A 23,546-nucleotide genomic window follows, 5' to 3' on the forward strand; every position below is an offset into this window, starting at 1 on the left:
ATTTAAAAGTGGAAATACAGTACTTTACTGAACTTACTCAGTCACTTTGCACCACTTCAAAGGATTTCTCAGCGCACACAGGTGAAATTGCGTATTCTGCATTTTTGTCTCCGGAACGTCACTTCCCAGGGAAGTCCAAAACTTTTCCATCTGTGCGGGAGCCTGCGGTGGGAGGAGGCACTTTTTAGGATCGTCTGGGCTCTTTGCCAAGGCGGTAGGGAAGGTTTTGAACCGTGACAACAGTTTGGTGTTTTCACGGCTGAGGACAGTCGTTGAAAAGTTACCGCCCATTACGCTCTGCCACCGAGAAGGACACAAAAAACAACAACCGGAGCGATGCGTAAAATCACATTTGTCCGCACGGGTTGAGCCCGCCGACTCTTGGAGTTTGAAGGATGTGTCGGAGATGGCCTGGACGTTTCTTTTCGAGAGTTAACAGCCAGCTCGTAGCATGCAGCTCCTAGACACACGTTCGGGTTGATTTCTAACCTGGACTTCCCTGCCTTTGTTTTTCCTCTCCGGCGGGGCTCGGGGAGGAGATGAGCGCTCAGGATGGGACTGTGCCTCGGTACCGAAGTTACAGAGGAGCAGAAGAAGGCGAGGATACACAGTGCCAAGATAGACAAAGACCTGTACGAGTACGCCAAGCGGGAGATGAATGTGGTTAAAATACTCCTACTAGGTGAGACTGACTCCTGAACATCCTTAAACTCGCCCAATTGACCGACTGTGCTCATGGACCATGAAATATACGAATAGCACCTGAATCTCTCGCTGGATATTTTGACATGATACAATCTCAAAATGTTCAATCGAATTTCGATTGTGACAGACTCATAAATCCAGTGCTTAATTTAACCTTTGTATATTCAATGATTAAACTTGATCATAGATCAAGTTTCATATGGTTTATCTCTACTTAAAATCCCCTATTTACAACCTCCAGGTGCAGCAGAGAGCGGTAAAAGCACTTTGGTCAAACAGATGAAGATCATTCACAGTCATGGATTCACCAAGCAAGAGCTCACCAGCTTCAAGGTTGGACACGCACACATATACTATATATATATATATATATATATATATATATATATATATATATATATATATATATATATATTGAGGAGACTGGTTCACCCTGCCGGATGCTTTTTAATACATTAGATAACAGTCTATTAGAACACAGTGGGCTTTGTGTTATGTTTCCAGAAGAAGAGAGCTGGATAACAATCACATGTGTCTTGAGCAGAAGTGGTACAAAACTGATAAGTTCCTCTAGCTGCTCAATATGTGAGTTGTTTAGGTTATCATCATAGTTCAGTTTCAAGTAAGTACTTGACTCCAACAAGGGGAAGCCAAGAGGTTGGTTTATGCTGCAGGCACATTAATGCATTACAGGAGTGGAATTAAAGTTAAAGATGTGGAGTCGGTGATGGAGATGAACAGGAGATGAGATGCAAAATGAGCCGATGTTCCTGTGGGGAAATTTTCTCACGATACATAGGGTCAGATCCAAGTTGGTATGCAGTGGTTTGGCTCACATCTGCTTGTGTGTGTGTGTGTGTGTGTGTGTGTATGTGTGTGTGTGCGTGTGCGCGTGCGCGTGCGCGTGCGTGTGTGCGAGCAACTGGAAGCCAGATTCCTCTGTTGTACTAAGGATCCGGAGAATGAAAACGATTCAACACACATACACACATCAGCTTGTTTTTATTGAAGGCTTATCTTTTTCCACATCCCCCTCCTTTAACCTCTTACTAAATTTGTACTCTCCTCTTTTCCCCTCCCTTTCCCCTTTACTACTCTGTATCCTTTTCTCTTTGTCTCCTCCTTCCTGTCATAATGAGTATGTGAAGACAGAGAAGGCCTTTCTCTGTCTTCTTCACGCTCCAGATACGTTCTCTTTAATAACAGCTCTGTCACTGGAACGGACTGATGAGGCAAACTTCACAGATGAAGATGGTGGAGGTCGAACTCTCCTAAATATAATTCACACTGCTGTTAAGTTGTTGATCATCTTGTGTCCAAAAACACTGTCAAGCTTTATTAAAACCTTTTTTTGCAGTTGCTCATGGTCAGGATTGTGCTCTCTCACACTCATATGACATATGTAGCTCCCAGTTGTTTGTACTGGCAGCTGGGATGTTTGAATGCATTCCTAGATATTAAAGACGCCTGCAGCTCCCTCCCTGCACTCCTCTCTACTTCTGCTGCCTCAGTCACCTAGTCTGCAGTTCCCTCCTCTCAACACAAGAATCATGCTTTCTTTCATGAGGAGATCCATTTATGCTTTTTTATCAGTTTGAGGAGGGCTGGATATCAAATCTCAACATTTTCTTGGTGCAGAAATAAATTTGTATCAAAACCTGTCCAAAAGTACCAAAAAACGGTATTGATTGTCTGGTCTTATTCATTATCCATGACTTGATCAGGTTTTCCTTAATTTAAATTAAAATGTTGACAGTTTTATACAGACTTTATTCAGGCAATGTTTTTGTACGGTCATTAATATTTGAGAACTGGCCTATTTTATTAAGTTAAAGAGATTCTGTAGAAAAATATGTTATTGTAAAGTATATATTCTTTTATATTGGTATCGAAACTCAGGTATGAGGAGTTGTTACCTGATGATGCTACAAGATTAAACAAGATCATCTCCAAAGTGATTACAATTCATCCTCATAGGGACCAGAGCATATGCACCAAATTCAATAACAATCTATTCAAAGTTTGTCGAGACATTTCAATTAATAAAGGCCATCCTTCAGGCAGCAAGCATGGCATTTTGAAATAATATCCAGCTCTAAAATTACACAATGTCATTGTTCAGAAAGCTGGTAAAAGGGACAAATTATTTCTTGCATCGCTTAAATATGACCACATTAAAAATAATAATATAAAAAATAAAAATGTATATGCTTGATGGTTTCAGAACCTCCTTGTGTTGCATTTACACAACAATGTGTAACATGTTCAAGCATGCACACACACGTATGAACACGTGTTAAATGCAGTAATCACATCTCTTTTGTTGTCCATGCTGTCAGTTGGGTTGGCCTTTGTTCTCAGGTAACGCCCTTGTTTTGGAAATATGACACTAACTCACAAACCTGCCCTTCCCTTTCCTGACCATCCCAACCTCCCACAGTCAATATACACACACACACACACACACACACACACACACACACACACACACACACACACACACACACACACACACACACACACACACACACATGAGCTCATTGTTCTTTATCAAGCCGTGTGCTTATTGTTCCACATTGTATTTGTTTCTACCTCTTTCTACCTGCTATCTTAAACTAGCCTCTTTGTGTCCACCAGTGCAGCAGTAAACATCTGGACTTGAACTGGACAGGTAATCCCTGCTCCACTCTATCTGTTCTATCATATTTATCCTGAAGGCACAGTGAGAAAACCCCCATCTCTTTATTTCTCTTTCTGGTCTTTCTGTGGCCCTGCCAGCCAGGTTTGGGTAGAGAAAGGTAGGACGCTGAAGCTGGCTCCTCTTTGTCTCATCCCTCGTTTATTTTCAGCCCGAGGCCGTGGTGTTGCTTTTACTCTGGATAGGCCGAAATTTCCCTTCATTCTCTTCCAATGCACACAACTCTGTGTCAACAAAAGTGTGTGTGTGTGTGTGTGTGTGTGTGTGTGTGTGTGTGTGTGTGTGTGTGTGTGTGTGTGTGTGTATGCGCCAATGTATAACATTTCTGAACTGAATTTGTATTTTTCAGCCAGGAATCTCTTTGTTGATTCAGGTGTTTGTTTCAAGGTTAAGTTACTTGATAAATACAAAGAATCAGGGATCTTTCTCACCTCGAACGGCTGTGAGATTGTGGTTTGTGGAATCAATAAAGCTTAAAAACTACAAACACACACTCACGTTCTGAGTTATACATTGTTAGCAGAACAGTCTTTGGTTAATAATTAAATATCAGACCACCGTCAGTTCAGCTGCATTCTTTGTTGTTGTGCTTTTGTAGTAAATTGCTCCGACACAAGACAACTGCTAATGGCTGTTAGTTGTCTGGGTTCAGGGAGCCGATCCAAACAGCAAGTTTGAATAATAGTTCAGTGTCGGGATGGATTTAGAGATTATGCTACTGTAATGGGAGTTGTAATATCTCTACAGTGTAACATAAAGTTCTCACAATGCTTTAAACTGTGGTGGTGATGGTGGTCGGAGTATTGGTAGCCAGCAGGAAACAAAGGTTTGAAAGGTGTGAGGGACTTCTGTCTGTTGTACTTTCTTACACACACACACACACACACACACACACACACACACACACACACACACACACACACAATCACGGGTTAGAACACAGCGTCTTTTCACACTTTACTATTCCAGAGAGGTGATGGTGGTTTCAGATTACCAGCCACCGACCTGTGGCCCCACGCTGTGTGTGTGTGTGTGTGTGTGTGTGTGTGTGTGTGTGTGTGTGTGTGTGTGTGTGTGTGTGTGTGTGTGTGTGTGTGTGTGCGCGCGTGTGCGCATGTGTGTGTGTGTGTGTGTGTGTGTGTAGGCATGCATCGGTCAGTGGAAAGAATGGCCCAGTGTTTGTGTATTATGGGTAATGTAGCCATCCGGCAGAAAGTGTGTTTAGTTGCAACAGCCAGTAGAAGCTGATTGGTCAGTTTACTTCACGTACGGTTAGTCACACAAAGTTTCTGATGTTGATGTCCCCCCTCCTCCCTCTCTGCCTTCCCCCTCTACTGTCAACACAAAACCAAAGTAAGGCCTGAGTCAGAGGGGGAGGAACTTAGAAACAATTGTTAAGGAGGACAAAGGTGGAGGGAGGGAGGGAAGGAAGGAAGGAAGGAAGGAAGGAAGAAGAATGAATGAATGAATAAACTGAAGGGAGAAACGAGAGATACAGGCAGTCATTTAATCCGTTGTACTTTAAGATTTAGCAATTTAATAAATCCAATAAATGCTATATTTGTAGTGCTAACAAAACTTCAATTAATAACTGATTAATTGATAATTGTTGATTCAACTCACGTTAAAATTGTGTGCTTGTGTAGATGCATTGTATGTCCAGTATTGATTACATCCATGTTTCTTCACGAACAGTCTTCTTCTTCACTGCCTTCGTTGCTTTGTTGGCACGTTGTCGATTCCAGAATATAAATTGTGCCGCCTGTTATTTATGCATGTGCATGTGCATGTGCATGTGCATCCTCGTGAGTGATACAAACAAAACAGGTACGACCTCATAAAAATTCTCAGCACTAGGAGCTTTCAAAAACGCTACAGGGTAACTTTAAGATACTTTTTTTTTTGGCTACAATTTGTTCAGTGCATCAGCGCTTCTGAAGCAGGCTCAAGTGTCAGACAGCCCAGATTACTCTTTACTGTGAACTGCCTCAAGAATGGATACTTAAAAAATAAGGCGTTTTGAGGCATCCAACATCAACAGTGTTTGGTTTCTTCTCGTCAAGCTCGCATAGACAACCAGTCGAGGTCGGAGAGAGACGCTGGTGACAGAGGGTAGAACTTTATCTCAAAATGGAAGAACAACAGCCACATGAGGGTGCTATATGTTTGAATTAAGAAATTCATCTTCAAATCTTAGCAACAATCTGATATAAATCCACAATGAAATTACACAATAGTAGTCCCCTACACGATTCTAATGCCCCCTTTAATTCATACATTTGTGTCATGAGGCCCAATTGAATATGTGTTCTGTGTAATTGCATTATTCCTTAAAGCCTCCACTCTGTCACACAGCTGATTTCACTTATCCTTCCTTAGACATCCTCTCATATAAACGGGCAGTTATTCACATCATCCTTTACTTCCATGTTAGTTTTATTACACGTATTAGGGCTGGCCAACTTTACTTGTTATCATTCTTATTGGACCATAGAATTGTATGACATTGCATACTTTTAATAACTTGAGCAGAGGTCAAATCGGCAAGAATACTTAAAAATACCAAAACATGAGCGTGACAGTTTCACTAAGGAACACGTTTTAGAAGAACTAACTTCTAAAACACCTTTTTGTTGTGTCGACGGTACTTCTTAGTCACACTAGCAGCGGCTGCAGGAATGGCAGTGTCGGTGATCCCCTGACTTTTCATCAGGCGCCATCATTATGTAAAAAATGTTATTGTCCATTTCTTTGGTTCATAACCAGATGTTTGCAAATGTAATGACATTCCCATCAGCCTCGGCTGTACTTTATGTTTCTTGCTAATTAGCGAATGTCAGCATGCTAACTAAGAAGGTGAGGATGGCTCACATTACACCTGCCTACCATCCGCATGTTAGCATTGCCTTTGTGAGCATGTTAGAACGCACTTTTGCACCTGAGTACAGCTTTTTAGAGCTGCAACCATGGCTATAGACTCTTCGTCCTGTTCGTCGTATCTTATGACTCAGCTGCACTTTTCATACTTGAAAGCCTCTCTGAGTCTTGTTCACTAAGCGACCTGTAACTACCAGAGCAAGAGACCACTTCATAAACACCTTTCGTAGCTGCCATCACCCCTACATCACATGCCTGGTTTCTAGTGATGTTTATGGTCATACGACATAGAAGCTGCACCATAAAACATCCAGTATTCATCCAGTATCCACTATAAGAATGTGCTATTATGGCATAACTAATTTAGTGTAATGTGAGATTATATATCTGAGCAGATGACAGGGATGATGAGGCAGAGGGAGACAAAGGCACAAAGCAGCTTATTTCCAACACAAATCGATGCAGCGCTCAGTCCGGCTTTCCTCGTAAGATGAAGCCCCGTCACCTCCCTGAATTATCTCACCTCGCACATTTCACTTGGAGATCAATGCATCTCAATGTGGACACTGAAACAGAGAGCGAGAGAAGAGCGACCAGACCGTGATAGAATCGTGATGGAATGTGAAGCTTATCTTGAGCTGGCAGGAGAGTGACAGAGAGTGAGCACACACACATACACACATACACACACACACACACACACACACACACACACACACACACACCGACTCTCTGCAGGAGTCACTCTGCACAGTCACTAAAGACTCAAGGTTTCCCAGCACTAAAACAGAGTTATGTGTTTAATTTATGTGAATTACACTCTCCTGCTGTTCCATGGGGTGTGATAGATGGAAACGCACATCCCCACGCACGCACACACACACACACACACACACACACACACACACACACACACACACACACACACACACACACACACACACACACACACACACACACACACACACACACAGTAAAGTAAAAGTGTTTTCCAAAAATGTGAAGCTATTGCTGTATGATTGTCTGTATCGTTGTCCTAGTTAGTGCTGAGTTTTTTTTCTTCTTTTTTCACGTTACCATCAGCCTGCAGTGCTGGATAACCTGCTGACCTCCATGAAGTTTGTCCTCCATGGCATGGGTGTTCTCCGGATCAACCTGGCTAACACCAGGAACAAGGTAGTCTGTCTCTATGTCAAACTGTGTCTGCATTTGTTTGCAGTTTAGTTTTTTTTCCATTCTTTTGCAAACCTTTTCTCCAAATCCCTCTCTTCTCTATCTTTCTCTTTTTCATTCTGCTCCTCTTGTCTTCTTCAGTGCACCAGATCTCCACTAGAGAGCAGCATCTCAACACTGCAGCCACAGTTGCTGTATCTGACGCCACATACACACACACACACACACACACACACACACACACACACACACACACACACACACACACACACATACATACACACTACATACTACACACGCAGCAACAGTTTGTTTGCACAAGAGCAAAGCGCTAGACCGGGTGGTTGGATTGTGAGGTTCAATTTGATTTTAACTTTATGGTCAAAGTTATCAGAACTCATCCACTATCCACCCACTCAGCGCATCTTGCTGGGAGATGATGACCAAAGTAATTCCTCTATTAAATGTCACCAGGGTGTGTATACGTGTGTGTGTGTGTTTTCACTTGTGTTTGTGTGTATATCCATAAATGTGTTCATCTGTAACAATTACCAAGTCTTGAGAGCCGAGACAGACTCCTGAACTTTTCTGTCGTTAAGCCTCACATCCTCTTTTCCATCTGCCCTCTTCCTGACCAGCCGTCCATCCATCCATATATCTGTCTCCGTCTCTTCTTGCAGGTCCATGCCCATTCTGTCCTGTCGTGTGGGCGCTGTTTTGACGAAGAACGGGTGCTGTTTCCTTTCCTTAGCCACGCCCTGTCCTGTCTGCTGGCCGACCAGGGGGTGAGGGCGGCGGCGGCCAGGGGATACGAGTATGAGCTCAATGACTCAGCGCTGTAGTGAGTACTCTGCAGCACACACTCACGCTGTGCGGAGGAGATGCAGGGGTCTAATTAGCTGGACTTAGCAGCCGATGCTCGGCCGTGTGCTCGCTGTCACTTGGAATCAGAGTCTGGGGAGTGGAGAGGAAAGAGGGAGACAAACCCAAGTAATGTGAAATGACATGTATCTCCATGGGTATTATATACATCCATTTAACATCTTTAAAATACATGCATTAGTTTGTGTTGTAATGGTTTCACAACACACACAAAAACGGTCAAATGTAGAGGTATAATGATTAAGATTGCAGTGAATGTTAAAACATTTGCATATTTAAGAAAAATACAAGCGTGTGCAGGCACAGTAATGAAAGTAAAGAAGTGAGGAGGAAGAAGAAAATAAGAAATGAGTGTAGAAGGGATGTCGCGTGTAAGACGACCCACCAGGAGCCTGTCTGTTCTCATTCCCTACCCCAGCAAGAGGCCTCGCCTCTGGGGTTATCTACACCGACAGCCTCCCTTGTTCCCACTGAGAACCACCAAACATCACCCTCCACTTTCCTCAGGCATACACACACACATGTTCATACTTCTATACTTGTGAGGACCCTTATTTTCCAGATCCTTACGATAACTTTACATTATTCCATTTTGGAATAGTTTCGTGCAACTTTATTATTATAATATAATATTATAATATTTATTTGATCTAGTAAGGCAATAATTCTTGTTGGTAATAATACGAAGACGATCGAACAAACCGACAAGTTAAATTACTTTACTCAGTTTTCTTGTAAAATTAAGAGATTATTACAGACATTCCAGATGAAATGATTTAGATAATCTGGCTCGGAAATATCATAGCTGCTAAATGCTCCTCTGTGTTCACCAGCTAGTCTGTAAGAGTGTTTCTGTGTTGTTTGGTGCTGAGCAGATAGTGCACAATGGGTTTGTTTAGCTTTTTCACTGAAGGAATGAGGATTGGTCAAATGAAAAATGACCCCTCTACAACTCAGAATGGTCCTCACAAAGACAGAAGTACGAAACAGAAACTCGCGCTGTGCAGCATGTTTTCCAAGCAGCAGGATGTGTGTCCCTGTTCAAGAAACTGATGCAGGATGACTCGTTGAGAATGTCACAGTCAGTTTAGGTAGGTGGAGACGTCACAGCCTGTGTGTCTTTGTATGTCTGTCTGTCTGTGTGTGCTTGTGAACAGATCACATCTCACTGAACACACACACACACACACACACACACTCACACACACACATGATACAGTTGATTACACTATAGCTGCCTTTAATAGCTAATCTGTGTTTGAAAGCTTAGCCTCAGTGTGTTATTATGGTAAACCACATTGTGAATATTCATGGTGATGAGCCGCTGCGCCCCCTGGGCCTGCAGCGTTATCACTGCATGCTCTACCCGCCACCTGGCAGCTGATGGCCATGACACCCACACACACACACACAATGTATGAGACACCCGCAACTGATACCTGATTCTCTTTTGATCTCAAGTTTGTCTGCAGGTTATCAAGTTCACCTTCCTTTCACTCTTTCTTTCCCCCCCGTTTCTTTTCCGTATTTCCCCTTTCTCTCTCTGCCTCCTCCTCCTCTTCCTCGCTTGGCAGTTTCTTTGAGAACCTGACCCGCATCACGTCTCCAGAGTACGTGCCCACAGAGACAGACGTTCTGCGAGTACGACTGAGGACAACAGGCGTGATAGAGACCCAGTTCAAAGTCAACCGTCTCATTTTCAGGTAGATGCCTTTCACTCTTGTAACCACTGACTCAGGTAGAGCTGAACTCGACTTCTCCAGAAGCGCCTGTCGTACCAACGTACTTCACTTCTTCAGCTGTGACACGCTTATCTCTGTCCACAGTGATGGGCCCGAGATGCGAGATGGAGATGGGGGGCTTCATTCAATACGTCAATATGACACCTATCGCTCAGATTTAAATCTACTGACCACACACACACACACACACACACACACACACACACACACACACACACACACACACACACACACAGATTCAAGGGCATGAGTGGCTAGGTCTTATCAGTGAAGAAGCAGAGGGCAGGTATCTGGGGCTGACGTCAGATGACAATATTCGTCTCTGATCAACGAGCCGGAGTCTCATAATACCGACGCCTTTATCATCATCCAATGGCTGAACTCATTTCCTGAAGCTGCCGATGGCTATGACAGGGCGAAGGATATTAATGAACTTGATTTCTCTGATTCTGGTTCGTTAAGCATCAGTAACTACTGCAAATAAAAAGCCCACACTAAAACATTAATTCTACACGCTGATTAAGCTGCTGAGGTTGTCATAGCCTCCTTTTGTTGTTTGGACGTTTTTGTTTTTATGTGTTATTATCACAATTTACAAGAATACGTTTTAAAACTGGAAAAGGTCAAATTTTCTGAAGAAAATAGTTTCATGTGCTTGCTTCTGATGTTTGTAAAGTTGTAGTTGATGGGGAAGTCAAAATACAAAAATGTAAATAAATTGAAATGGCAGTTAAGAGAGAACAGCTAAATAAAGTTACAATGTAAACTGAATTAACTTGAAGTGAAAGTGCTGAAAGGAGTTGAAATGTCAGCCAAGAATAAATTGAGCTGCACGTGTCAGTTCAAGTGGTTAAAATGAAAAACAACGTCAGTGCATGAACAATGGAAGTTGTGAGAGTTAGAATAGCTGAGAAAGTGTTATAGTTTAAAAGTAAAAGCCTGACAAACTGTACAAAATGTGCAGAAAATTACAGCATAAAATCAACAAAATGGCATCCACTATAAATCAAACGATATCTGATGAGGGATTTAACAAGACAAAGGATCCGTTCAAGCATTCGCTGCCAACGTTGGTACTTCACCGGTTTCATTATCTGCTGGTTAGTGGATGTTAGAATAAATTGTTCAGCTATTTCAAACATTATAGTCAGTGACATATTTGTAAGTATTTGAAAAAATGTTCTGCTGTCAGTTCCTTGGAATTAAGTATTGAAAACTGTGAAATTAAAGAAAATACCAACTGTACAAGGAGATTTTGAAATTGGGTACAATATAGATTATCTCAAAGAAGTGGCTGTAGGGTGGTATATTATATTTTCTGAAAAATAAATAGAGAAACTCTAATTTTATTAAATTCTTCAAGATATTTCTTCGAGCTGTACTGTACACAGTGGAGCTTTGAGCTAAAACACTATTCTCTGTGATGTTAACATGCTGATATTTAGCAGGTATGATGATCTGTTCATCATCTTTGTTTAATGTGTAAACATGCAGATATTTGCCAATTAGCACTAAACACAAACGACACTGAGGCTGAAGTGAATGTCGTCAGTTCTTCATGTGTTTGATCATAAAACAGACATTGGACAAGTTGACGTTAAACATCGGTGATCCGTAGAAGTGGAAATCAGGCTTTTAGTGTGTTGGTTCATAGCGGCAGCATGAAGGATTGTGGGTGATTTTCCGGAGTTTGGTTTTATGGGAAGACTAATGGTCCATGGATGGAGGGTTAACAAGGATACATTCACAGCAACACACACATCATCTTGTGTGTGTGTGTGTGTGTGTGTGTGTGTGTGTGTGTGTGTGTGTGTGTGTGTGTGTGTGTGTGTGTGTGTGTGTGTGTGTGGGTGTGTGTGTGTGTCACTTAAAGAAAATTTGATTACTTTCCTCTTATTTCTTCGTAATGTCTACCTGAGGAGCACCTCTTCTATTCCACAATAACAACCTGTCCATCATCCATGCTCGTCATTACATCTTATTGGGAATTAAAATAATAAAACACATTACCTCAGTGTTTCATAAGATCTCTGTTTAGCATATAAACGTTGTAGAGCGAGTCCGTTTGTCAGCAGATGACTTCAGTCGGGGGTATTTTTGTCAAATCTAAATGCTTCTGGATGCCACTGCCTTGAGAGGGTTCTTGCCTTTAATGGCAAGCACAAATCTGACTGGATTTGACAGTATTTCACATCAGGAAAAGTTTCACCAGCAAACAAACTCTTTGATGATAACCGTATCTGTTTTGCGGCACAGCTTTTTCCTCGCAGTCTTCCTGTTTGCGTCACTGTCGAGTCATCTTAGGAACTTGTTGTTTTTGCTTTTTAATCATTTGTGTGTGTGTGTGTGTGTGTGTTTTGTTTCACTGTGAAACATTGTAATGGTGACGGTGTCAGACCTGAGAGGAGGGAGCAGAGTCCCAGGTGGTGCTGCAGGACAGAGCGCAGCCTCCCACCCGCACACACCCTCTCCATTATCTGTCTGAATTCTTCAGGAGATAAATAATTGGGTTAAGTTAATTGACACACAGCGCCATGATAGCGATAGTGTGTGTGTGTGTGTGTGTGTGTGTGTGTGTGTGTGTGTGTGTGTGTGTGTGTGTGTAGGGGGGGTTGTGCCTGTGACTTGGAGAGATCAAGCCCTTGGGGTTGATGAAGAGCTTTGCATAAGTCAATGTAATTATGTCAAACTTAGCAACAAAAGGGATATAAAAGGGATTTGGAGAAGTAGATGGTTTGCGTTTCTCAGAAAGAGCAAGCTCTAGTTTTCCATTCAGACATGTTGTAGTTTTACTAACTAATGAGTTAACACATTATTTAAAAATTAATTTCAAATGAATTTCCTTAATTAAAAGTAGAGCCACTAGAATTTGTTTTTATTTCATTTTTATTTTGTAGGCAGTCTCATTGAGATTCACGTCTCTTTTCTAAGAGAGACCTGAGAACAGGAAACATTCAAAAGAACACAAACAGCTAAATAGAAATAACACAAGTACACAATAACAAGGAACTAAAAACAGACAATCAAATTAAGAGAAACATCAGAAAATAAAGCTTTAAAATCCCCAAGGAGAATGCACAACTCTAGTTCGACGGCAGTTTGCAGATCATCCCGTTTAAAAGGTGCATCGTACCTGAAACATCAGTATGTCCTCCCCTTCTGCAGGAAGGACGGCTGAAACACTGAGAACAATAATAATCATATCATGTGCAATATTACTTTTCTATTTTAGTTTACTTATTTGACTATCTCAAGATTTAAAGGAGAGATGTGAGGTATTGTGGAAGCTTCATCAATAGAGAGAATTATAAATTAATAACACAAGATGGCTTTTTCTTCTTGACTGCTTGATACAGAGATCAATGATGAGTCCAAAATGTGTCATTGGTGATTCAGTGCAATGCAAGAGGATACACAGGGTGTTGATGGGGCATCATGATAATACAGAATATCTCCATAGTCAAAGTCAGACATGAAGGTCGACTGCACAATATGACAAACATCCTGTCATTCTATACACAAAGCCTAGTTTTATTTTTTACTTCTGATTAAAATGTAGAATATGACTTTTGAATAACAGTCTGCTCTCAAGCCAAATTCCTGCAATATTTGTATCTGTTCTTAATCTTTTACCTACTACATCTAACAATATCAGAGCTTATTCATCAACGATTTAGGAAAGCAGCCCAGTCTCCTTTTGTAAATATTGAGGCTGCACGATGTGAAACTGCCTCCTCCACTTCAACGTCTCCCTCTTGCTGGTCGATACTCAAGGTTTCTCATCAGAACCAGCATCTGCGCCCTGCCTTTTTATTATTTAACAATTGTTTTATGTTGAACTTTACTGGTTAAACAATTCTCAGTATTTCAGTATACTAGGAATACACAAACTTCTCGTCATGATTGAATGCAAAAAATGCAGGCCTCTGGCTTTGAGTTATTGAGTTATTATGCATACCATAGAAAATATAGCTTTTGCCGATGTGCATCAGGTCAACTGAATGTGCAATTTGTCTACAGGCAAGCACAACATTCAGCATAGATGGAGAGTAGACCTTTCAATTAAAAAAATATAGTAGCCTAAATTTCAGAGAAGCTCCAATGAGTTTTGAAGGGGTTTTATGATGCTAAGAGGAAGGAGACATTTCCTCTGTGCTGCGTCTCACATTACCTGTAAAACATTGGTACTGTGAGAAATCTAGAAGTAAACATATAATTAAATAATAAAACAGTAACAATGTGATATGCTTTCAGTGTTAAACATCAAACCTAAGTTTATTCTGTGGAACTTAATGCTCTGAATAATGAATGTGACCAAATGTTCACGATTTGCATAATTCACATTAAATACCGTCAACAGAGAAGTAAAGATCCCACACAGTACGATAGTGTGACATCAGTCCTTTGCCTCAATCCTGCTCCCTCACCTGCGTTTGGAGCTCACTTATGAGAGTGGAAGCGATCTCATCAAATGTTCTGAAAGAAAGTGCATATGTGAATTTTTTGTGAATTATTTGAAAAAAGGAACCTTGATTCACCAGTGATTTACACCCTGAATCACCGGTACATTAACTACAAACCGTGTCTCATGATCCTGTTATTTAAACACTTAATCAACAGTGCAAAGGATGACATCAATCCATCGTCTTCCTAGCGTCTGTGTCTGTGTGCAGGCTTGCATGTGTGTGTCCATGCAAATGAGAAAAGTGTATGTGTGTGTGCGCGCACGTGTGCGTGCGTGCGTAAGAGCATAACGTCTCACAACTTTTCACCCAGACGCAGCCTAGTTTGCATACAGACGTCCTGTTTGACCTTTAACTCCTCAGTTTCCCTGCATCATTAACATCAAATGCTATGATAATTACTATTACAACGCTACTGATGAGGGTGAACATTATGGTGCCAGAAGGGCCGTGTGGAGAGAGTAAAGGAGGAGAGGACGATATTATAAGACCAGGTGCGACACAGAAAGAAAAGTGTTGGAACATGATTGCTCTCTGTACAATTGGCTTAATCCGTTTTCATCTGGAGAATTATTTAAATAATAGATAGTATGTGCACCACAGACAGACTTCAGTCCTGATCTTTTAGTCAAAATGTGTTCCCAAACCAAAGTAATGCAAATTGAAATGTAAACCCATTTAGTAATAGTAGTTTTAAATGTAATATCAAGTATTGATTGATATATATATATATATATATATAAGTTTGTTCTATTACTTATCGAAATGAGGTTGACCTGACATTTTCTATATCTCTCCCATTTACTCCAGGCACATCTCAGCAACAAATTAGACAAAAGAAAAAACTTAATGCAAGGTCCACTCACTGGAGTTTATACAAGCCTTTGCACCTGCCTGAAGACGTTGTTTAAAGGAAGAAGTACAAGGTGGACTTGGAATAGTGACAAATGGAATGAAGTGTTGAACAAAGCTAAGCAAGTGTCGCTAAAGCTTTCACTGAGCATGTTGGCACGCTGACCTTAAAAGCCTCACGTTGCGTAAGTCCATCGTCACATAGCTGTGTGGCCCGAGTGTTAGTCTTGTTGTTTTCTTGTGGAGTCTGAAGTCCTTAGTCCAAGTCATGTGACACACATCTGTCTTCCTCCGTCTGCAATTAATAACTTGTATTAATGAATTTACAGTATATTTTGTCAGTTTTTTATCTTGCTCGTTTGAAGGCAGGTTGCTGGAAGCAGGAGTCAGCACTTGACTGAATACGATATGAAAGCTCACATCGTGAGGGGATTGTGGTGTGTCTTGAGTGTGTGTGACGTTGTGCACATATGCTTGCAAGTAGGCTTGTGTAATGATGCATCAGCTTCACTGACATGTTCTCTGTCGCACATCATTTTCCATGCAAATTTTCCATCGGGATTCTTGCCTCATCTTTACTTTTCACCCCTGCGTGGTTTATTTCCCTCTCTGCGCGTCTGTGTTTCCACATGTTCATTTCCTCTCTCAATAAAGAGCTGCATTAACTCGATGGATGCTCAAATGGAAAGTGGGAGATGGCACACCTGGATTTGAAAATGGGTGAAGTGGGACAAACTAATCTGTGTCTGTCTCTTTCTGTGTTTCTGTGCTCTTTGTGTTTTTTCTCTCTCGTCCTTTTGGAGAACATTGACCTTTACACTTTTTTTTCTGCTGCCGTGTTGTGATTGTCTTGATGAAAATTGAAAAAGGAGGAAGCCCGGTCTTCAGAGGTGTGTGTGTGTGTGTGTGTGTCGCATATTTTAGGAATATCTGACCTTATCCAGAACCAATACAATCTGTCATTGATTAGAGCTACCCCTCAGTGCTACAGTAGGCTGCACTATCAGTATGGAAGGTCATGAACACACTGAAAGCTCAGCTTTACACTTCTCTACTGGAAATTGAATCCTGATAAAGGACATGTCAGTCACAGTGAGATGTCATACCACATACTTGCACACACGCACACATTTGCTGGTATATAATGTAAATACAATGCTGCCTTCACTGTCTGATGAACAATAAATAGACACATAATGAGCCGTTCTCCTGCTGATTAGTAAAATACCACAAGGGACGATATCTCTTACAATATTAATGATAATTGTCTGTGTGTGTGTGTGTGGGGGGGGGGGGGTTCAGTCCCTTGAAGGTCCTTGATTGGAGTGTGTCACCCTGCTAAACCACCTGGGCCCAGAATCACAGTGCCGATCTCTCTTATCACACAGCTTTTGTTGTTATTGATTAGTTGTTATTGTTGTTTTTAATTTGTAACAGCAAGAAAAAGTAGAGGTGTGTCATATTGTTTGTTTGTTTGTGTGTTTTATTCAGTTAATCATTCCAATACAATACAATATTCTATATAATATACAAAGCAGAAAGACTGAAAAGGTATAGGTAGAAGCAAAAATGCTTATATATTCCTATCCTAAATTATTATTATCAATTAAATCAGATAATTAATTCGAAATAAAGAAAAAATAAAATAATAATCTTCCATATACATACATTTCAATCACACTTGTAACCCTCAAAATTATTTAATAAATAATCCTTTTGAAAACCAAAAATGAGTTGACCATTCTTACATCCATTTTAGCGTTATTCCATAATTGAACTCCAATAGAAATGCATCTTCTTTTAATCCCTATTTTAGCTTTTTGTACAGTAAACTTACAAACATCTCTCATCATATCATTGAGCCAGTGTGCACAGATCAAGGCCATTAATGGAGCACACCCAAATAGGATGCAGCCATCATCGTGGTTATTAATTACACCTGTGTTATTTCTGCATTTGGTAAATTTGAAAATTACAGGCGTGTGACTCTAAAGCTGACAGATGGTTGATTAGTGTCCAAAATAAACTGCTATAAACTATGAAGTGTTTATTATGCAATGATTATAGTATATGGGACGGAGATGAGACGCACTAACACTGTGCTGAGAGGAGCTCTGATCAGTGACATACGTGACAACACGTGTGTGGTCAGATCACAGGTTTGACAATCAGATAAGTACGAGGTCCATTGGTTGTTGTCGCACTGTTTAACATTGTTACTTATCCTAGAAATTACGTGACACAGATTGTAGCCTGTCGCCTCATACCCAACTAACGGCCTCACACAATATACAGTTTACACATTCTGTATGTACAAAGTTGAATGTTGCTGTGATGACTTAACCTGAATGTATTCCTCTGATGCATCAAGTCGAGTGTTGTTGAACTGTCCAAATAATCTTTATATTAACAGTGGATTAAATGTGTTTTAGCTTCTTAAACTCCTTGTTTTGGTTTTATGACCCACAGCTTTTGGTTTGCTCTCATAGTTTCTTTTCCAGCAGCAACAGGCAGCTGTTTTCAACACAAAAACTCAAACAGAAACATTAAGAAACTAGCTTTTGAACATTCAGCATTTAGCAGCCAAAGAGATATGTTGTTTCAGATCTTTTCATTTAACTTTTCAAAGAAATATTTAGCTGCATCTTAAATTCCCCTTCTTCAGCTCAATTCCTCATCCTGACTTGTCAAACTTGTTTGTTCCCTCTGTGTACAGCATGTACGACGTTGGAGGCCAGAGAACAGAGCGGAGGAAGTGGATTGGTTGTTTCGAGGATGTCAGGGCGGTGCTGTTCGTGGTGGCGCTCAGCGGTTACGACATGACGCTGGTGGAAGACCCTTCCGTGGTACAAGCTGCACTCAATCCCTCCCTTACGAATGTTAATGCTCTCCATGCAAAGCCACTCGAGAGCACTTGTTAAGTCTCACCCAATCACACTACCTCCTGTCCTCATAGACCAAGTTTTAGGAATGACAAAGTGTCTGCCCCTCTGCAGCTATCTGATGGTGTTATTGTCTTCTCTGCAGAATCGTCTTCAGGAGAGCATGAAGCTCTTCTCCTCCATCTGCAACAACGTTTTCTTTCGCAGCACATCCATGGTGAGAAATACACTCACTTCCTCCACATCAGGATGAAGATGATGTGAACAAAAAAAAAGAGAGAAGCTTTCCGATGTAAAGAGTTGCCTCCTGGTATTGTGCCGATAAATGGTTTCCTGAGTCACAATAAGTGTCCCTATATAACATCATTTATTCATAGATATCTGGCTGATAATCTTTCAATCTGGACCAAAGCTAAAGAGTATGTTTAAAACAAAGCTACTGCTCTTGACTGGATTATAACCAGATCAACCAAAGAGGGATTTTCTCCTCTCATATTTTTGTTTACATTTTTTAGGTGGGACTTGAGTGGGGAACATTATTAACAGATTGACCAAACCAAGACTAGACCGCACTAAGAGTCTACAGCCTGCTAGCTAACTAGCTCAGCCGGTCGGTGGTTTGATCCCCGGCTCCTGTCCACAAGTCAAAGTGGCGTAATGATCAATCCCACTGCTCTTCTCGGCAATACCCGCCCCTCATAGCGGGTTGAGCCAGAGACGGTTCAATCAGGAGAGACAGTGAGTGATTAGTAGTTAATATTTATTGTGCCAGATGATGCGTTCATGGGTTACACATAATTTATTTGGCGCTTGAACTCCACGAGGAGATTGAGATCACGCTGTGTTTGCCCTGAGTGGCAGCAATTTGTATGTCCCCTCGAGGAGTCCAGACACTGGTGGTGGTGGCTGGAGGTTCTGCTGGAGTTGCTGGAGATGCAGATGGGGTGCTGAATCTGAGAGGGCGGATGATGCTGGGGAGGCGGCGGGTCGCATGAGACAGCAGCAGGACGCTAGAGGCAGGAATACAGCACATTTAAAAAGGAGACAGCAACAGGCTGATAGGCTAGCGAAGAGGGCGTGACTCTGCGCTATTGGCTGGGCGCGCCCAGCTGCTGAACAGCTGATAGAGTCTGACGCTAATGACACTTCTGACACTTCTGACAGGGACCTCCAGTATGTGTGCTGCTGGTGAGGGACAGTATGAGTGAGAGGCCTACGAGCCTACCGTGAGGGGGTTGTCTTCCTGTCTGAACTTACGCTAGAGCTTCATCGCGTGAATGTCGTGGGATTCATAATAACGCATCAATTTTCCATGATGTGTGTTTAATGTTAGCATGCTCACACACTAAACTAGTCTGAAGACCACGGTTAACCTGCTAAACATCATCGCGTTAGCACCGTCATTGTGAGCATGTTGACGTTAGCAGTGAACTCAAAGCAACACTGTGCATAAGTACATACGTCTTTGTGTTGGCCCATTGACTGTATCTTTATATACAGTCTATGTGTTCACGTAATTATTGTAGGGGGTTACAATGTAATTGACACTATAGAAAAATAATCCTAAAGACTTTTTGATCCATTTATTTCACCTTTGATTCTACTCTGGAAAATGTGTTTCTAAGTGGAAACTTTAGTTGTAGTGGATTTATCCACCACTCATCCTGACTGGCAAGTAGCTACAGCTATATTTAAAAAATAACAAGACAAAAAGGCTCCCGCTGAAGAGGGTGGGAACCGCAATTCAGTTTGACAGTTTGTGGACAGAAAACATGAAGGGGACACAAGCAAACTCTTTTTGTGGCTCCCCATTTGTTCTATGACACCATGAAACAAGAATAACACTAATGCGTTTTATAAATGCTGTTTCCACACACACACACACACACACACACACACACACACACACACACACACACACACACACACACACACACACACACACACACACACACACACACACGGCACTGCCTCATTTCTTTGTCTCTGAGTCCTCCGTCACTCGTAATTAAACAGCGAGTTGTAATTAGGGTGAGCTTTGGCGAGGAGACATTTTTCCCCTCTCTGTGTTTTTCCGTTCTCCTTTCCGGTAAATGATCACATTAAAACGAGCGTGTAACGAGCTTGTTCAATTTATTCCACTTACCTCATCTAAAGCCCACTTAAAAGACAAGTCAGTGCATGTTGATGCGAGTCTCACTTGCTGTTGACTCTGAGCATTTTTTGCAACTTTTCAAAAGAAGCCTGTCACCGTGACAACTCTTTTTTAACACTTCTGTCGGGCCTTTATGATAGAAAACTCTATGCAAGTCAATCTCTGGATGAGGGGTTTACGTTTGCCATATTTGTCAAAATTTTAACAAGGAAGTTGAGTGTTACACCAAAGTCATCTTTTTGATATAACCAGGATTTTTTTATTTAAGGCTTCAATAGAGGTAAATGGACAATTAAATGTGTGTGTGACGGGTTTATGTGCAGGTTGTGTGTGGGCCTGCACGTTAACATTGCTAACAGGCTCATTAAACAAGTGTTTAATGATACCGTTTTAACGTGGGAGGGAAATTTGTAACCTCCACCTCAATTAACTCTTCACTGTGGCTGGTCAGTGATAATTACACACCTAGGCGTTGAAAATCTGTTATTATCTTTTTTCATGTGTGTTTTTGCGAGCAAAGGGGCCGGAAAAGACAACTCTTGGGCCTAGTTTTAATTGGTTGACCGCAAAACCAAAAGTACCTGTGAGATGCCTCCGCTGTGGAGCACAAATTGAGTTTAGAGGCAGTGAAACAAAACAGTTGAGTCCCAGATTAATGAAGTGGTAGCTATGAGTGATTGATTGCACAGTAGATAGAGCTAATTGATCCACCATCACCACACCATGCTGGTTTTCAACACCGCTATTGATTTTCAATCATTTTAGGTAAATATCTGCAAAGCGACAATAGATGTGACTGTATAAATGGGTGTCGTAAAATCAACATTTTCTTTTCTCAATATCTATCTTTCACACTGGAAACGAAGCCGTTGATGTTCTCTCAGCTGATTTTGTGTGTGTGTTTGTGTGATGTGTGTGTGTGTGTTTTTATTGCAGATTTTATTCATGAACAAGATAGACCTTTTTCAAGACAAGATTTTACACTCTGGGCGACATCTGCGTTTATACTTGCCACAGTTTAAAGGTAGGACTGATGTAAATTGTATTATTTTCTGCTCATACAAGTGTCCACGTGGATGTATAAGACCAACACCAATATTTTTGTATGCACTCGGCTCAGCAGTTTGATCCCACGTCTCAGTGGGATCTACAGGGGCTGTGTCCTCTCTGATCTCATGCAAATGTCAATATAAATGCTAAAACTCTTGGGATTGGGGTCAGCCCGCAGAGCCACCGTCCATTTCACACTGACCTCAGATCTGATGACCAGTCTAATACAGTGGCCCCCGACCTTTTTCATCTGATGTTCCCTCACAGCCCTATCCCATGAGCGCATATACACTTTCACCAACACCATCCCTGTCGTGTTGTTAATGTGTTAATTTTAATTAATTTTATCTGAATGTTTTACAATGCCATTAAATTATATGAAAGTGGATATTTTAACAAAAATATTTGATGTAAGATTATTCTAAAATTGTCGATGTTCAGGTTTGGTTTTCTTTTTTTCAGTGCTTTTGCTCAGGTTTGCATTTCTAATACTACCACTATGACCTGGATGGCAGAAGCTGGATGTTTAACCCATTCATTCATTAGTTTTAGCTTAATATTTGATGTGTTTTCTTAGTAACAGTGGTGGAAGGTAACAACATTAATTTACTCAAGAAATGTGTGTAGTTGTGGCGTCTTGTCAAGTTTCAGACGTCTGAGTTGTTAACAGTCCCCCAAAAAAGGATTTGTTTCTCTAAACTTTTAACGTATGTTCTTTTAAAAACCTTCAAATTATCCAATATTTCATAAAAATATTACAGACTACAGAAAAAGTACACCCCTCAGATTTATCATCAGACTTTTTGGAGGTTGGGAACCACTGGAATAAACAATTGAACTGTATCTAAGCAGATAAAGTAGCTCCTCCTCGACCAACTACAACAGCAACATGCTACTCACACATTGTTGTGTCAGTATTAAGGATCTAATAATGTCATTATGATCATATATTAGTCACTGGAACCTTTTACTGCAGAAGTAGTTTTACTTTGATAATTTAAGTATGATTTACAGAAAATGACACATCTGTACTTTTACTTACGTATAGGATCAGAATACGTTTTCCATCACTGCTTAGAAAACTATTTTTTCATGAACTCTCAGTGGCATCATTTGTTGTTCAGGTGCGACAGGTGATGGTTGGTGTGATGCCTGTCCCTCGTAGCTAGTTCATGTTTTTTGTCAACAGATCAGCCTCACAACAATTTTGTATCTTATTTTTATCTTGTTGTTTTTTTTCATGTTGTTTTTCTTTTGAAACGCAAACATGTAAATCATAAATTCTGTTTTGTCCGGTTACCTGAGCTATTTCACAATCTTTCCCGGTGTCTAAGCCCCGCTGGCTGACATCTACACCTTTTCAGATTTCTGTAGAAAGGAACCAGATGTTTCACCCCTCCTCATCTCTCCTCCAGGTGCAGACTGCGATGTGGACTCGTCAGCCCGCTTCATCTCCGCCACCTTCGTCTCACTCAACACTACTCCCAGCAAACTCATCTACCACCACTTCACCACGGCCACAGACACCTCCAACATCCAGGTCGTCTTCCAGGTGGTCATGGACACGATAATCAAAGAGAATCTGGAGGCCGTGTCGCTCCTGTAACTGCCAGCGTAGATCCGACGCATCACTGGACAGTCAGGGCTGGATGTCTCTTTTGAAATGACATGAAGATCATCAGCTCCAAACGCATGGTTTTCTCTCTGCAGGTGCAGCCTGGGAGCTCTGGCGCTCTGTTGCATTTCATCCTCTGTGACGCTTGAATCTTGGGGTTGAGCCCTAAAACGATGACTTTTGAAACCTTGTGTTGAGAACTGGGCATTTATATTTTGTACTGTACTACAAAATCAGACTATGAATGGCGAAGTTACATTTTGAGGACTGATGCCATTTATTCTCTGTGTGTGTGTGTGTGTGTGTGTGTGTGTGTGTGTGTGTGTGTGTGTGTGTGTGTGTGTGTGTGTGCGTGTGTGTGTGTGTGTGTGTGTGCGCGCGTGTGTGTGTGTGTGTGTGTGTGTGTCTGTCTGTCTCTCTGTGTGTCCATGTGTCTGTGCATGCGCGGGCAA

The 23,546-nt window shown here is 41.3% G+C and overlaps 1 protein-coding gene across 1 annotated transcript; it reads left to right on the plus strand.

Moving 5' to 3' along the window:
* Nucleotides 1–552: 552 nt before the first annotated feature.
* Nucleotides 553–23,085, plus strand: gnav1 (guanine nucleotide binding protein (G protein) alpha v1; the record flags this gene model as incomplete). Its single annotated transcript, XM_079219100.1, has 9 exons — nucleotides 553–682; nucleotides 947–1,038; nucleotides 7,364–7,456; nucleotides 8,134–8,294; nucleotides 9,910–10,038; nucleotides 18,109–18,238; nucleotides 18,420–18,491; nucleotides 21,366–21,453; nucleotides 22,895–23,085. The coding sequence occupies 9 exons, from the start codon at nucleotides 553–555 to the stop codon at nucleotides 23,083–23,085; spliced, it is 1,086 nt and encodes a 361-aa protein (XP_079075226.1).
* Between the last annotated feature and the right edge of the window lie 461 nt (nucleotides 23,086–23,546).

The sequence above is a fragment of the Taurulus bubalis genome (assembly GCF_910589615.1).
Source record: "Taurulus bubalis genome assembly, chromosome: 6".
In the NCBI taxonomy this organism is placed as follows: domain Eukaryota; kingdom Metazoa; phylum Chordata; class Actinopteri; order Perciformes; family Cottidae; genus Taurulus; species Taurulus bubalis.